Source organism: Euprymna scolopes, chromosome 17, assembly GCF_053919585.1.
Source record: "Euprymna scolopes isolate OS-2025 chromosome 17, ASM5391958v1, whole genome shotgun sequence".
In the NCBI taxonomy this organism is placed as follows: domain Eukaryota; kingdom Metazoa; phylum Mollusca; class Cephalopoda; order Sepiida; family Sepiolidae; genus Euprymna; species Euprymna scolopes.
This window is the reverse complement of record NC_136498.1, coordinates 49,585,031-49,601,174: the sequence shown is the minus strand read 5'-3', so window position 1 is coordinate 49,601,174 and position 16,144 is coordinate 49,585,031. Positions and strand designations below refer to the sequence as shown.

General features: G+C 35.2%; 1 protein-coding gene across 1 annotated transcript; it reads right to left on the bottom strand.

Annotated features, from left to right (window-relative positions):
• Positions 1-6,350: 6,350 nt before the first annotated feature.
• On the bottom strand, positions 6,351-7,043 carry LOC145296995 (protein CFDP2-like). The gene has a single exon (XM_080143217.1). It carries the CDS (start codon positions 7,041-7,043, stop codon positions 6,351-6,353), a length of 693 nt encoding a protein of 230 aa, XP_079999343.1.
• Between the last annotated feature and the right edge of the window lie 9,101 nt (positions 7,044-16,144).

Below are 16,144 nucleotides of genomic sequence, written 5' to 3'. Positions count from 1 at the left end.
TTTTTATAAATATGTATATTTATGTAATTTTATATACGTGTATATGGGTACATGCGTGTGTATATGTATGTACGTATGTATGTATGTATGTATATATATGTACATCTACTTCTTACTGGAGATCTATATCTCCACGTATATGTATATAGGTAGGTGTGTGTATACGTATATATATATATATATATATATATATATATATATATATATATATATGTAAATGTGTCTATGTATATATGTGAGTATGTATATGTGTATAAATGTTGTGTGTATGTGTGTGTATGTCTGCGTGTGGATCCATGTATGCCTGTATATACATTGTTTATATATATATATGTGCGTGTGCCTATGTGTCTGTATATGGATGTGTAGAAATGTACATATGTATGCATATGTATGTATGCGTATTTGCGCGTGCGTTAGCGTATGTATTAACTTAACTGCCTAAAAAAACAATCCATTGTAAACTGAAATGAACAAGTCGACTTATAGCGACTACGAAAATTTTTAACGGAACCCTGTACTTGTCAAACACATGACATCTAAACTAACCCTTTCCTCCACTCTTTCTCGCCATCTCTTTCCCTCTCGCTCTCCCCCCTCTCTCTCTCTCTCTCTCATCTACTTAATATACCTTGCTGAACAAGCAAAAAGCAGTCCAAATTTAAAACATAAAAATTGAAACCCCTCCCCTCCTATCCTGACCCCCTCTCTCTTTTCTTTACCATTCTCTCTCTACCCCCACTCCCTACATCCATATATCTCCACCCACGCCTACCTGAATCTGCTACCCCCCCCACATACAATACAATCTAACGTATTTTAACTTTCAAAACTGAAATATAGTCAATACCCGTCTCCCTCCCCCTTATTATATCCTACCCCAACCCCCTTTTTCATTTTTTTCTTTTTAATCTCCGTATTTCTTCTAAAACACTTCTTCCTAATACTAGCAACCATTTCTGTAAGGTCTGACGTGGCTGTTGGATCGTAAACATAGCCCAACATCCGAAACATATGTAATCAAACAGATAAAACGGTAATAAAAAATAAAACATATATTTGCTCTGCAATAGTATTGAGCACTCTCTTCAGATTTTTACTAATTACCAGTTCTACCCTATATATATATATATATATATATATATATATATATATATATATATATATATATATATATATATATATATACATAAAGTTATGAACAGTACGTAGGGTCCGAGCAAAGCTAAGATGAACTGCTAATATATATATATATATATATATATATATATATATATATATATATATATATATATATATATATATACTAGCAAAAGTACCCGTCGTTGACTGGGTTCAAAAACAGCCTACAGAAAATGGACTCTGATTTATGAAAGTATGATAAGAAGGGTTGTAAAGAGATAGCTTCGAATTTGGGGGTATTAAAACCAAAGCAAAATATGATGAAAGTAAAAATAAAATAGATAAACCCCATAATTTATTATATCATACCTGTTCACACTGAAACACTTATCACAATATTCTGTGGATGTATATAAAAAATAAAAAAACTCGCTAAACTTTATGCCATATTTCCATTCTTTGGAAGTCAGGTGCGAACAAACACCCCATAATATTATTATAGCATATTTCTTCAAACTGAAACATAATTATCAAAGAATACTTACACAGATAGATATGAAAAGTCTTTATTAAAGTTTGTGCCTATTTCCATTCTATGGAGGCCAGGCGCGAACGGAGACCCCACAATTTTATTATGCCATCCGTATTTAAGTTAAAACATACTTATCAAAATGTACATCTATATAAAAAACACTTGTAAACGTTTTCTTTTTTTTAGTTTTTTAATTTTTTTTATTTCCATACTTTGTGGACCAGGCGCGAACGTAGACCCCACGATTTTAATGAACCAACGCTCTGCCAGATCAAACATACCCATTCCTGTGTCTCGATACATCTTCTATCATTATATGTGATCAGTTTTTTAAAATAGTCAACCATATAGGAGCCTATTCGTGACCACACACACACACACACACACACACACACACACACACACATATTCAGCTTTATATAAATATATATATATATATATATATATATATATATATATATATATACACTCACACACAAGAGGAGAAAAAGACAGCGAGGGAGAGAAAGAGGGAGTAGTTTATAATAATAGTAATAAAATATGTTAAAGCAATTTTTTAATATTTAACCTTACTTTATCCCGTCAAACTCCCGCTCGTTTATTTATCTATTTATTTTTATTTATTTATTTATTATTATTATTACTTATTTATTTATTTATTTATTTATTTGCAAAATCAATTCTTAAATTCGATAACTGCATCTCGGATCATTAATGCAATTTCAGGAGAGTAGAAATTGAACATTGCATTTACTTTCGACAGGCTCGTAACTGCGGTTTCCTTTATGTCATTTAGTCCTCACATTCGTCGTGTCGTGTGATGTTTCTAACAAGGTGTGGGGGGGATGCATTGTTGTTTTTTAATATATTTTGTTTTGTTTTTTTGATCGGAATATATCCATTTAACATTTATCGTTGGCTTGCTTGGGATTTTGAAGCTGTTGTTTTTTTTTTGTTAGCTTTTTACATCAAGTGACTTTATGTTTTGTCTGGTGCAATTTTCATAAAAAAATTGAGTCAATGCTGAAAATATCGTTTGAATTGAAGATCATCTTTATTAGTAATTATTAAAAATAACACGTGCGTTTGTTTACTAACCGTACCCTGTTGAGACACATATATTTCCATTATCTATGTGATGGTGGGATTAGGTATGAACCCTAACCACCTGCAGAGAACACGTGTATCTCTCTTTCTCTTTCTCTTTCTCTCTCTCTCTTTCTCTCTCTTTCTCTCTCTCTAATTTATTTCATTCTTACTCATTTGCTCACATGCAAGTAAACATGAGAAGTCAATTGTAAACAAATCTGCCTATCCTCATGAATCACATGACCTCGCTCGCCCGTCAGCGACTCACGTGGAGATGTGGGGGCGGTGAGGGATATGGGTGAAACTCATTTCCCCCCCCTCCTCTTGTGAACTTCGTGGAAGCGAACACACAGACATAGAATCGGGTAGCGTAAAACGCCCGGGAGAGAGCGGCGCACTTAACAGCACAACGCCTATCACTTTTTTAGCCCCCGCTACTCTCTTTATCCATACTCTCCTTTTTCTTTCTTTCTTTCTTTCTTTCTTTCTGTTTCCTCTCGCTTTGTTACTAGACTCACAGACATATGTGCGTGTGATTGTGTATGTGTGTGCGTGTGTGTGTGTGAGTGTGTATATGTGCGTGTGTGGTTTTTCTTACATATATTAGCGGACCTGAAGAACCTTGCCCCTTTCTTTATTTTTTTATTTTAATCTTTTCTTTATTTTTTTTTTCAGCGGATTATTATTGAATTGACACTAGTCTATCAGATTATCACAAAAAAAAAAAAAAAAAATCAACATTTAAATATTTGTAGGAGGAGCTCAGTTTCTGAGGCAACGTTAAATCGATCATCCATTAAGAACAACTCGATGTTTTTAGGCCAAATTTCGCGAAGTGAGCGTTTTTTTTTTTTTAAAGTAGTTTTGCCTTTTTGGGAATTTTTTTTTTTTTCAAATAATCTAAAAAAAAAAATGGCTTAAGTTCGAAACTTAGAACTCTTATGAATATTTAAATATTGACTTTTTTTCATTTTTTTTTTATAATCTGGTAGACTTATTCGATAATAATACGAAAATAAACAAATAGTGAGGGGGAAAGACTCTTCAGATCCGTGTCCACATAATTAAAACTGTTATAATTATATATAAAATGTATTATTTGTATTGTTTGGGTTCTTAGGACAATTATTCTCATCCTGCCGGTTTTTGGCTCAACGTTTTGGTCGTTACGTTTATAAATGGAAAAGTCAAGAAACATGGTGGCAATAACAACCAGGATGAGGATAATTGTCCGAACAATGGAAACAACACAAAAATTCATGATTCATCTCAAAAATACAGAACTGCATTACAGATTGGAAACTCAGTGCGTGCGAGACAGTTCTCAGTTCAAAGCTCAGAGTTCAAAGTTTTAGTTGGGAATGTACGTCACACACACACACACGCGCGCGCGCGCTCGCACACATCCACAGGCACACACACACGCACACATCCACGCACGCACACACACGCACATACACACACATACACAAACAGAGAGAGGGAGAGAGAGGGAGAGAAAGAGAGAGAGAGAGAGTGGGAGAGAGAGAGAGGACAAAGATTGGTGAAGTCGTCCATTTTTCAATCACATCGATTTATTGCCTGCTCTAGTTCGTGATCCATCGCGATGCACCTGAAGGAAGTGTCACATGCCATCTCGAAATGACTTATTTCACAATACATTATCGTTTACATTGCACTGTAGAGAACCTGCTGTTTATTTTATAAAATCATTTTTATATATAATGGCTTGAATTAAAGTTTAAAATGCAAAAGTCAAGTATCATGCTTAAATTATGCTTTAAACGGAAACGGTCATTGCAGACGCCCTGTCATATTAAAGAACATACATTTGATTTTTTATGTTAGGCTTTTTAGCTTGTGTTGTAACATAACTTCTCAAATGTGCTTGTGATGTTAGGCTGTGTAAGAAAAGATCATATCTATTGTACCCCGAAGAGAGCGGAAACCACACTGCGATTCGGGATATATCTCATCTACAAGATGTCTGATTAATCTGTTGATTATTAGTCTGGCCATGATTTTTCCAGCAATTGAGAGCAAATATATATATATATATATATATATATATATATATATATATATATATATATATATAATAGGACAACAAGAGAATGAAATGAAGACACAAAACTATGTATACGTAAATATAGAATGAATCATTTATTGAATAATGGAATACAGGCCTCTGTCTAATTGGCCATACAGGAGTTTCTTCGGTATCCTATCATCATACATTCGCATCACATGACCCGCCCATCGAAGCTGCGACTGGATTAAAAAGCTTTCGATGTTGCTGATTTTACAAAGTGTGAATAATTTCGCATTTGATATTTTGTCTTTCAAAGTAAAACCGCAAATGGCACGTAGACATCTCTTATGGAAGACGTCAAGTTGCGAAATTTGTTTTCGGTACGGGGTCCACGTCTCCGAGGCATACAAAAGTGTGGACAGTACCACAACCTTATATACATGAATTTTTGTCTTCAGGCTTAAACCCCGAACATTCCATAATCTTGTGTGCAGCTTGCCAAAGGCACTGCTTGCTCGGGAGATACGGTTGATAACTTCATGGTCAAGAGATGCACTTGAATAAACCACACTTCCCAAGTATGTAAACTTGTTAACATACTTCAGGTTTTTCCCATCTACCTGAATCGACATCTGAGGAAAATTGTGCACGGTTTGTTTCTGTTTAACACCCTGTACTTGTTTTGGTGTAGGTGGTGGCTGGTAGATGACTTCCGTTTTCTTTATACTGATTGTCAAGCCAAAGGCTTTACATGCAGAAGAAAACCGATTTACAAGATGTTGAGCCTCCTCCCGAGAAGTCGCGACAGGGGCAGCAGCATCTGCAAACAGCAAATCTCTTATAATGGTTCTTCGGAGAAGTGTTTTCGCTTTGAAGCGTTGTTGATTAAAAATCCCACCATCTGTACGGAATTGGAAATGAACGCCAGTGTCAACATCTGCAAATGCATAACAGAGAAATAAAGGGCGAATAGTACTGGAGCCATTACGCAACCTTGTTTTGTTCCATTGGTCACATTGAAAGGCTCAGAAGAGTCCCCATTGGACATCACTGAAGCCTTCATGCCATCATGGAAGGATGTTATAACTTTGAGCATATTATCAGGTATACCAATTTTCTTACGGATTTTCCATAGGGCAGTTCGGTTGATAGTGTCAAAGGCTTTAGTAAGATCAATGAACACTATGTATAGCTCTTGGTTCTTTTCTCGAACGTTCTCAGAAACCTGTCGCAGAGAAAAGATCATATCTATTGTACCCCGAAGAGAGCGGAAACCACACTGCGATTCGGGATATATCTCATCTACAAGATGTCTGATTAATCTGTTGATTATTAGTCTGGCCATGATTTTTCCAGCAATTGAGAGCAGAGATATGCCACGATGATTGTCACGGGAATTCCTCAAGCCTTTATTTTTATAAAGATGGTAAATTGATGCATCTTTAAAGTCCTGTGGGACTTTTCTAGACTTTTCTAGATGTCCAAATGGGCACGAAAAGTGCATGTAGCTGTCTGGCCAGTTTATGGCCACCATATCTGTAGACTTCCGGTGGTATACCGTCATTTCCTGGTGCTTTACCCAATACCAACGCCATGATGCCCCAGAACCCCTTTCCATGATTGGAAGTCAGAACCGACCCGAGCATTGAAGTCGCGCATCAAAATGAGTTTGTCCTTATGGCGAATACCACCAATTACTTCTCGTAGTTGTTGGTAGAATTCATCTCTCTCCTCATCCGGTCTGTTTATTGTTGGTGCATAGCAGCTTACAAGTGTAACCCGAGTTTCAAGTTCCAACTCAAGGATCAAAGTCATAATGCGGTTCGATAGACCTTTGGGAAGAAATTTCAGTGATTTGGCTAGTTTTGATTTTACGGCAAATCCCACACCAGAGAGGCGACACTCATCAGGCCCTCTACCCTTGGAGAAAAAGACATAGCCACCCTTTTCCTCCTTAAATTGAGAGACACCAGCAAGGCGTGTTTCAGTGAGTGCCGCAATATCGATCTTATATTTCTTAAGTTCACGAGATATCAACGCTGTTTTACGTTCTGGTGCATTAGGATTGTCCTGGAGGGTGCGAATATTCCACGATCCAATATTAAATTTCTTACTTAATTTATAATTATTTCGACTGCACACTGGATACCCAGACAGCTGCAGTTCACTGTCAAGGTGAATGTGTACGAGCAATGTGTACGAGCTGCGCAATTGCACACATATTTTCACAGAACGGGCATCACCCATTGGCCGCCACAGTGAAGACATTCGGCTAAGGACTTCCAGTGATACCCTTCACCTATCCCCGTCATCTTCAACCTTACGCCCATGGACTTTGTTGGTGCAGGACCATGTAAAACCTAGACCCCATCAAAGTTGTCAGAGAACCCACACATAGGCCTTGATTATAGTGGTGAAAGCCCGTGTACAACTATCCACACTTTTTGGTGCTGCTGATAGCACTAAATCGGTGCAAAGATTTGCCACAGAGGAAGCGAACAACAGACCTCAGGTTTTATATCAGAGTTTACCTCTCCTAGATACATGTCTTAACAAAGACTAAGGGTGCATCTCTCTTTGTGGTCAGGTATAATCCCACCAGTTTTCTGGATCACTCTTCGTCTGGACTCTACCCTTTGACCTGTCCGGCTTGGGTGGTCCTACCAGGAGTACATGACTCCCGCCGGCATAGCTCTAGGGGTCATAGAGGCTCGCAAAATGCCCCACCACGGTAATATATATATATACATACATACATATATATATATATATACATACATACATGCATATATATATACACATGCATACATATACATACACACATACATACATATATATATACATATATATATACATATATTTATACATGCATATACACATACATACATACATACATATATACATACATTTTTCAAAGTTAAATCTGATATGGCTAAAAGTTTTTCTCATAAATATAAGTCATTATACATACATACATATATATATATATATATATATATATATATATATATATATATATATTTATATATATATATATACAGTAGTGTCCAAAGCTAAGAGACAAATTTTAAAACCTAATATTTGTTAGAAATAAAACCTGTGAAAAGCTGAAATTTTGACAACCAGTAGTCGTTATCATCAATCATAACATACTAAAATTTGAATCATTTGCAAGGGATAGAAAAAGAATCATAACAGTTATTTATTTATTTTCAAAATAGGAACGTCCAAAAGTAAGGGACAAAATTTAGAAAAACAATGTAAACAGTATGCTATATTCAAATTTTTGGATTTCCTCTAAAGAATAAGTCTTACTTAGTCATTTGTAAACGTTGCATCAGATGGCACCATGGCGAAACGCCAAAAAGTTGATTACTCTGTGAGACAAGCTACTGTGAAGCTAAAGTCATGATCATATTTATTGCCACGGTCCAATAAAAACCTCATTTTGTCTTAAAAATCCTTCAGAAAAAAGGTTAAATGAAAGGAAATCACAAAGTATAATATATATTTTGAACTGCTCTTTCCAACTCAACAATCGAATTAAAAATAATGAATAATAAAGAAATTACAAACGATATTTTAAAAATCCCTTGTTCAAATTTATTGGCATCGTAATTCTAATGATCGGTTGTATGGCCTTTAGCCTTAATTACTTGCTGCAGTCGTTTATTATATTTTCCCACTCACTTGTTGTATTCTTCAGCAGTAAATTTAGCCCATTCCTTCTGACAATAATCCTCTAACTGAGCGAGATTCTTAGGTTTCCTCCGCATTACCCTCAATTTTAAAATCCTCCACAAATTTTCAATGGGATTGAGGTCCAGACTCTAGGATGGCCACTCCAAAACATTGATATTGTTGTCCTCACACCATTTCTTAGTCAGATTAGCTGAATGCTTTGGGTCATTATCTTGCGTGAAGCACCAACGTACACTAAGTGGCAGCTCTCTAGCAGAGTCCTTCAGGTTTTCATTCAGGATTTTAACATAATCCTCCTTTTTCATGATGCCTGTGACCTTAACAAGTCGTACTGGTCCAGTGGCAGCAAAGCATCCCCAAAGCATTAAACTGCCTCCGCTGTGCTTCACAGTTTGTATGGTGTTCTTAGGCAAGAAGGCTTCGCCAGATTTCCTGTAAACAAAAGAAACAATATGGCCGATTATCTCAAATTTCGTTTCATCGGACCATATAACATGTTTCCAGAAGGCAGCATCTTTATCTATATGGCGCTTTGTGAACTCTAGCCTTGCTTTCAGATGCACAGGTTTCAATAAGGGAGTCTTCCTCGGGTGTCATGCTTTCAAACCAGCTCTCTTCAAAACTCTACCAACTGTGTGTCGAGACACGTTCACTCCAGAGCTTCTCTGTTCCTCTACAATCCCCCCAAACAGTGATCATTGGGTTTTTGGTGGACACGTCGAACTATTTTTCGCTCTGCTCTCGCGGACAGTAGCCTTTTTCTCTTCCGACCTTCCAAATTCATAACGTGACCTTGTGATTTGAACTTCTTTACGATGGCTCGAACGGTGGATTTGGAAAGGTTTAGCTTCTTAGAAATCTTATCATGGTCCTGCCCTTTGGAATGACACGCTATCACAGGTCTTCGCCTTGTTCCTTAGTCTTAACTATAACGAAAATTCATTGATTTAAATTAATTCAAAGCAAATGCTGTCTAAAAATTATCTGAAAAAGAAACAAATTTTCAATTAACATTAAATAAGCATAATAAGCCTACAAAAAGGTAACGAAACAATGTCAAACATGAATTTGGTTGTAATTATACTGGTAATAGATGAAAATAATAAGCTGTGCCAATAATTTTTGAACACGGTAATTTACAAATTTCGTTTGTAATTTATTTAGTATTCAATTTGCTTTGAAATCCAATTGTTGTATCGGAGAGCAGTTCAACATACATATGATACTACATAATAACCTTCGATTCTGACCATTTTTATGAGATTTTATTAACACAATTTGATTTTTATTGGACTATATATATATATATATATATATATATATATATATATATATATATATATATATATAAACAAGCAAGTAAGCCCGAGTTGCCCGAAATAGAATAATGATCAACGAATGTTTCACATCCCATATTTTTATTGTCATCGAATTCTGTAAAATCGCTTATTTTTCAATCAAATCAATTAATTGCCTGCTCTAGTTGGGGACTCATCGCGGTGCACCAGGGGAAATTTTCACATGACTCCTCGCAGCGACTTAGTTCAAAATACGTTGTAGTCTACATTGCACGGTAGAGAACCTACTGTTGATTTTATAAAATTACTAGCAGTTCAGCCCGACTTTGCTCGGACCCTATACTGTCCACAACTTTATGAGCATATGTATTAATATATTACAAAGTTTGACTCATGTCTAGGTAACCTACATCCAAAATTTCAAGTGATACAAAATTGGCGGAAGAGTTTGATAGAGTCTGCAAAAGATCAACTCTTTCAACTCTTACCTCTTGACAACCAACTTTCGCCCTAAACTGATTAAAAAGCTTGCTCCACGTCTGAATACCCTTCATCTAAAATTTCAAATGTTTAGACCCACAATTGGCTGAGTAATTTGGTAGAGATCGCAAAGGTCAATTTTTTTTACTTTGACCTCAATTTTGACTCCTTAACAGTTATTGGTTTGGGCTCAAATTAAATTAAAAAGTTTGACTTCTGTCTAAGTAACCTACATCTAAAATTTCAAGTGTTTAGACTTAAAATTGGCGAGTGAGTTAGGTGGAGTTTTTAAAAATCAAATCGTTGAACTTTAACCCCTCGACATCCATATTTCTGGCCGGAAACTGATTAAAAAGATTTTTCCAAATCTTAATACCTCTTATGTCAAATCTCGAGTCTGTAAACTGAAAATTGAGAGAGTAGTTTGGTAGGGAAATACACACACAGACAATTTCACTTTTATCGATATATAAATCTTTATATATAATGGCTTGAATTAAAGTTTGAGATGCAGAAAATCAAGTATCACGTTTCAAGTGTTCTCTAAACGGAAACATTCATGTCAAACGCGCTTCTGTTATATCAAAAACCTACTTTTGATTTTATATGTCTGGTCTTATTCCTTGTGCGGTGATAATGGTTTTAAATTAAGTTTACAATGAAAACGACAAGTATCACAGTACAATTGTGTTTTAAACATAAATATTGATTTCGAACGCATTCTATCATATCAAAGAACCTTTGATTTTATGTCGGATCTTCCGGTTTGTGTTGTAATAAAACTTTTCAAATGCACTTGCGATGTTAGGCTGTGTACGATGTTAACTTTCGCCAAAATAGCCTGTTTCTTCATCGAATTTTCTCAATTATCGATTATCTATACTTATCGAAAACATTCTGATACAAACCCTATCTAAGAACACTGCGAGACACATAAAGCACATTCGTATAAACTTGATAAAATTCGGTCAACCATTTTCAGCTTCATAGGGAACTCACACACATTTATATACACAGAAACGCACAGAGACATTTACTTTTATGTTATCTAATTTATAAAACTCACTATGTCTCTCTGTCTGTCTGTCTGTCTGTCTGTCTCTCTCCATATTTTCAAACTCTATCTCCTCCGAAACTAAAAGTCTAGCAGCGGCGCTAAGGGGCTTGGATTGAATATTTTATCGACCGTTCTTTTATTGGTCTTTAGCCGGTTAAAATAATTTTTAAGGGGTCAGAAAGGGGCAAAATGTAAAAAAAAAAATCGTTATACATTTTGTACATGTATCTTAGCTTATTTTTTAATGTTTAATCAATTCATACGCGTGTAAAGTTGGTACAGTGGTAACGTCAACAGTTTTAAATAGTACAGTTTTGCTTTCAATTTCGATTCTAGCTGATGGCATCCAAATACTTTTCGTTTTTACTTTTGAAATAACGACTCTATAATAATATATACGAAATCTGGACAAATTAAAATATCATATTTAAGCGTATTTTACGAACGAGCAAATCCGGGTGCCCCCCGCTAGTACACACACACACACACACACACACACACATATATATATATATATATATATATATATATTTATATATATATATATATATATATATATATATATATATATATACTTAATTTACTCACATAAAATTAATATACGAAAGTATAGATTTATGCGTAAACTTTAAGTATTTACTTCAAAAGTGCTCAATACGTAGGTAGAGCTAGTTAGTAATTTATAAAATATATATGGCGATTAAGCTACACTGAATATTCCGCGTTTCATCCACTCTATGACTCCTCAGGCTTATAGTCCTAGAGTGGATGAAACGCGGAATATTCAGTGTAGCTTAATCGCCATATATATTTTATAAATTATATATATATATATATATATATATATATGTATGTGTGTGTGTGTGTGTGTATATGTGTGTGTGTGTGTGTGTGTGTGTTTGTGTTTGAGAGACAGAGACAGATAGAGAGTTCCCTATGGACTTTGAAACGACTGGGCTAATTTATTTTTTAACTTTCACACGAAGGTACATGATGCGTCTGAGTGTGTTCTTACGTAGGTTTTGTATCGGAATGCGTCTGATAAGCATCGAAAATCAATAATCGAAAATCAATAATCGAAAATCAATAATCGAAAATCAATAATCGAAAATACCTGATTAAAGAATAAAGTCTGATTTTGACCAAAGTTAACACTTTTAGAGAACCTAATATCACAAATCCATTTGAGAAGTTTTATCCTCGCACGAACAGAAAGTCCTAACCTATGGAAGCAACTGTAGATTCTTTTATAAGAGATGGACATATTCGAAATGAAGGTTATTTTGTATGACACAACTGAATCAAGATACTTGACTTTTGTATGCTTTCTTTTTTAAATTCAAGGGATTATGTAAAAATAATTTCATAAAATCAACAGTTGGCTCTTTGATAAGACAGGGGCGCGTTCGAAATGAATGTTTCTGTTTAGAGCACAATTAAACTATGATACTTGACGTTTGCACTTTAAACTTAAAGTGAATACATTATTTACAGATAATCTTATTAAACTAAGAGTAGATTCTCTACAGTGCAATGTAGACTACGGTGTATTGTAGACTAAGTCACTATTAGGAGGCTTGCGAACCTTCCTCCCGGTACACTCTGGGAGGAAGATCCCTAATTAGAGCAGGCAATCAATCGATTTGATTAAAAATCGGGCGATTTTACTGATTTCGATGAGATTAAAAGTATGGGAGAGTAGTACATTTGTTAAACCTCATTCAATACCGGACAATGTTGGGTCTCCCTGCCAGTACAGTATATGAACTGATAAATATAGAAGCTGCAGCCATAGAAACCGATCGTAGGAATATGAAAAAAGTTATATTGTGTTAGAAAAGTTATATATATATACACTTGTGCCCGATATTATTCATACCCCTCGGATCTTTGAGATTTCTATAAGAATATTGCTCAAACCAGAAGGTAGACAATATTAAAGGGATTTCAGACAATAAATCAAGCATAGGCATTTAATTTAAACTCAACAAATAAATAAATTATGCAAGTTTGAAACATTATACAAAGAAAAACAATAATGGCACTAGTTCAAAATTATTCATACCTCTCTTACTAATAGTCAATAGCATGCCCTTTATTCTTAATAACTGCCTGTAACCGTTTTGGATATTTATTAACAAGGTTTTTACAAGCATCAACACTGATTTTTGACCATTCTTCAATGCAGTAGTTCTCCAAATCCCTCAAATTTCTAGGTTTCCGCTTTTTAACCTCAGTTTTCAATATGTGCCAGAGGTTTTCGATAGGGTTCAGGTCGGGACTCTGGCAAGGCCATTCCAAAACATTAATTTGATTATCCTCAAACCATTTCTTGACTATTTTGGCAGTATGTTTTGGATCATTATCCTGTTGAAGGACCCAGTTTGGTCCTAAATGGAGATTCTCCGCATCCTGTCTAATGTTTTTCTGGAGTATCTCCAAATATTGCTCCTTCTTCATGGTTCCATCTATCTTGACCAAACTACCTGGACCACTAGCCGAAAAGGAGCCCCAAAACATTAGGCTACCACCATCATGTTTCATCGTGGGTATGGTGTTCTTTGGGTTGTAAGCTTCTCCGTTCTTCCTCCAAACGTAAGAAGCATCCATATGGCCAAACAATTCAATTTTTGTTTCGTCAGTCCACAAAATACTTGAGAAAACGGACTCTGGAGAATTCACATGGGTCCTAGCAAACTTTAGACGTGCTGCAAGGTGTTTTCCGGTGTGCAATGGAGTCCTTCTTGGTCTTCTTCCTTTCAGACCATTTTCATGCAGAGTCCTTTGCAATGTTTGCCTTGATATTTTTATGCCAGAAGACTCCAGATTTTCTAAAATGTCCTTAGTAGTGGTGGTTGGATTTGCATTAACACTTCTTACAATATTCCTGTTGGCTCTAGCAGACAGTTTCCTTTTCCTTCCTCTACCAATCAAGTTGTTTGTTGTGTGGTGGCTCTGGAATTTTTTGATGATGCTCTGTACTGTTGCTGTAGGGACCTCAAATTTCTTGGAAATTGACTTGTAACCTAAACCATCCTTATGTGAATTCGCAATTTTAGCCCTAAGATAATTACTAAGCTCTTTTTTCTTCCCCATTCTAATAATTTTTATTCTTTTATTGGTTTTCAGTTGATATCATTTTAATTTCTGAAAAATGCAGAAAACGAAATGAAATTAATCAAAGGTTGTATAAAAGCATTCAAAATAAGAATCAAACAGGAAACAAACAGTCAGAAATTCGATTAATACTGAAAAAATAAGGGGGTATGATTATTTTTGAACATTGCAGATTTTATAAATAGCTGTATATTTCTTTTATTACAAGTATCCCGAGATTTTAAAATGACGAAAATGATCAGAAGAGGTTTATTACGAATATGTATCAATATGGACGTAAACCATAAATTCTTACAAAGTTACACATAATAAACTCAATTTTCAAGGTGGGGTATGAATAATATCGGGCACAAGTGTATATATATATATATATATATATATATATATATATATATATATATATATATATATATATATATAGCCATCCACAGGCTGTTTTTTTCGCTGTATCACAGTAGCTCCATGACGCTAGACTAGTAATTGCCTCAAACGCCTAGACTTCTAACCGTTGCACTATTTTGACTGCTGCTATGTAGGTACATGAAATTATGATGATCAACTTCGTGAAACGTCATAAGCTCCAATTGTTTACACAAAGAGCATTGCATTATACACTAAAGGCAATTTGTTACTTTCACTTGCCAATATGTTGGAGATGTTCGTATGTATATATTACTAATATGTCAGCATTTGGGCAGGCCAAAAGCGACTCAGCAATAGGAACTAACGGGATTAGTAGATTGTCAGTTGATAGATTAAGAATATTATGCGAGGATTAAAAATGCTTAATGGAATGAGCTAAGTTTGATTATTCATGGAGGCAGTTCATCACAATTATTTGATGACAATGAATTTGGAGACGCTTGTGTGGTAGTCTGAAGGGATGCAGTCGGATAGTAATATGTTCCACAGAGGAGAAGCCATGGGAAAGTGACATTTTTCATAGATCTTCCATCTGACGACTAGGTACAAGGAGGATACAACGAAAGTGTTTTTTTTTACGCTGTGGTAGGAAAGACGAGTTCTTGCTGTTAATGTCCTACGAGGAGGAAACCGACATCGAAGCTCAGTTGAGCAGCATCGATTAAAATAAGGATAGAATCGATAAAGTCTAGAAAGAGCTTTTTTTGTGACAAGGGAGATTTTGAATTTAATTCGTACTATGCAAAGGCAACAAGGAGTGCTGTCAATAACATCCCCGTCATATGTGGCAAGAGTATTCTATATTAGCATATATGATAAAATATCACTACACATGAATAAAAATATGTCTATTAGTACTAGCTGGCTGCCCAGCGTTGCCCGGTTGTGCAATACGCTTAAAAATGATATTTTAATTTATGCGGATTGCGAATGTATTTTTATAGAATCAATCTTCTACTGATTATTATATATTACGAAAAATTATTTTCCCGGTAGACTAATTCGCAAAAAACAAAAACAAAAAATAAATAAATAAACAACAACAATAATGATGATGATGATGATGCTGTTCATCAAATTCCATCTGTGTTTGTTTACAATATTACTGCAGCTGATAATTGAGCTTGGCGATGAATGCCCTGGAAAAGTGACTTCTGAATAATGTTTGCTTTTAAAATATTCAAACGAAGAAATGATTTGCGGCGACTTTAAATGGTACATCTATTATCGTAAATTGAACTCATTAATAAGAAAAAATAAATAAAAATGGTGCAGTACACTCGGGTTCGAAC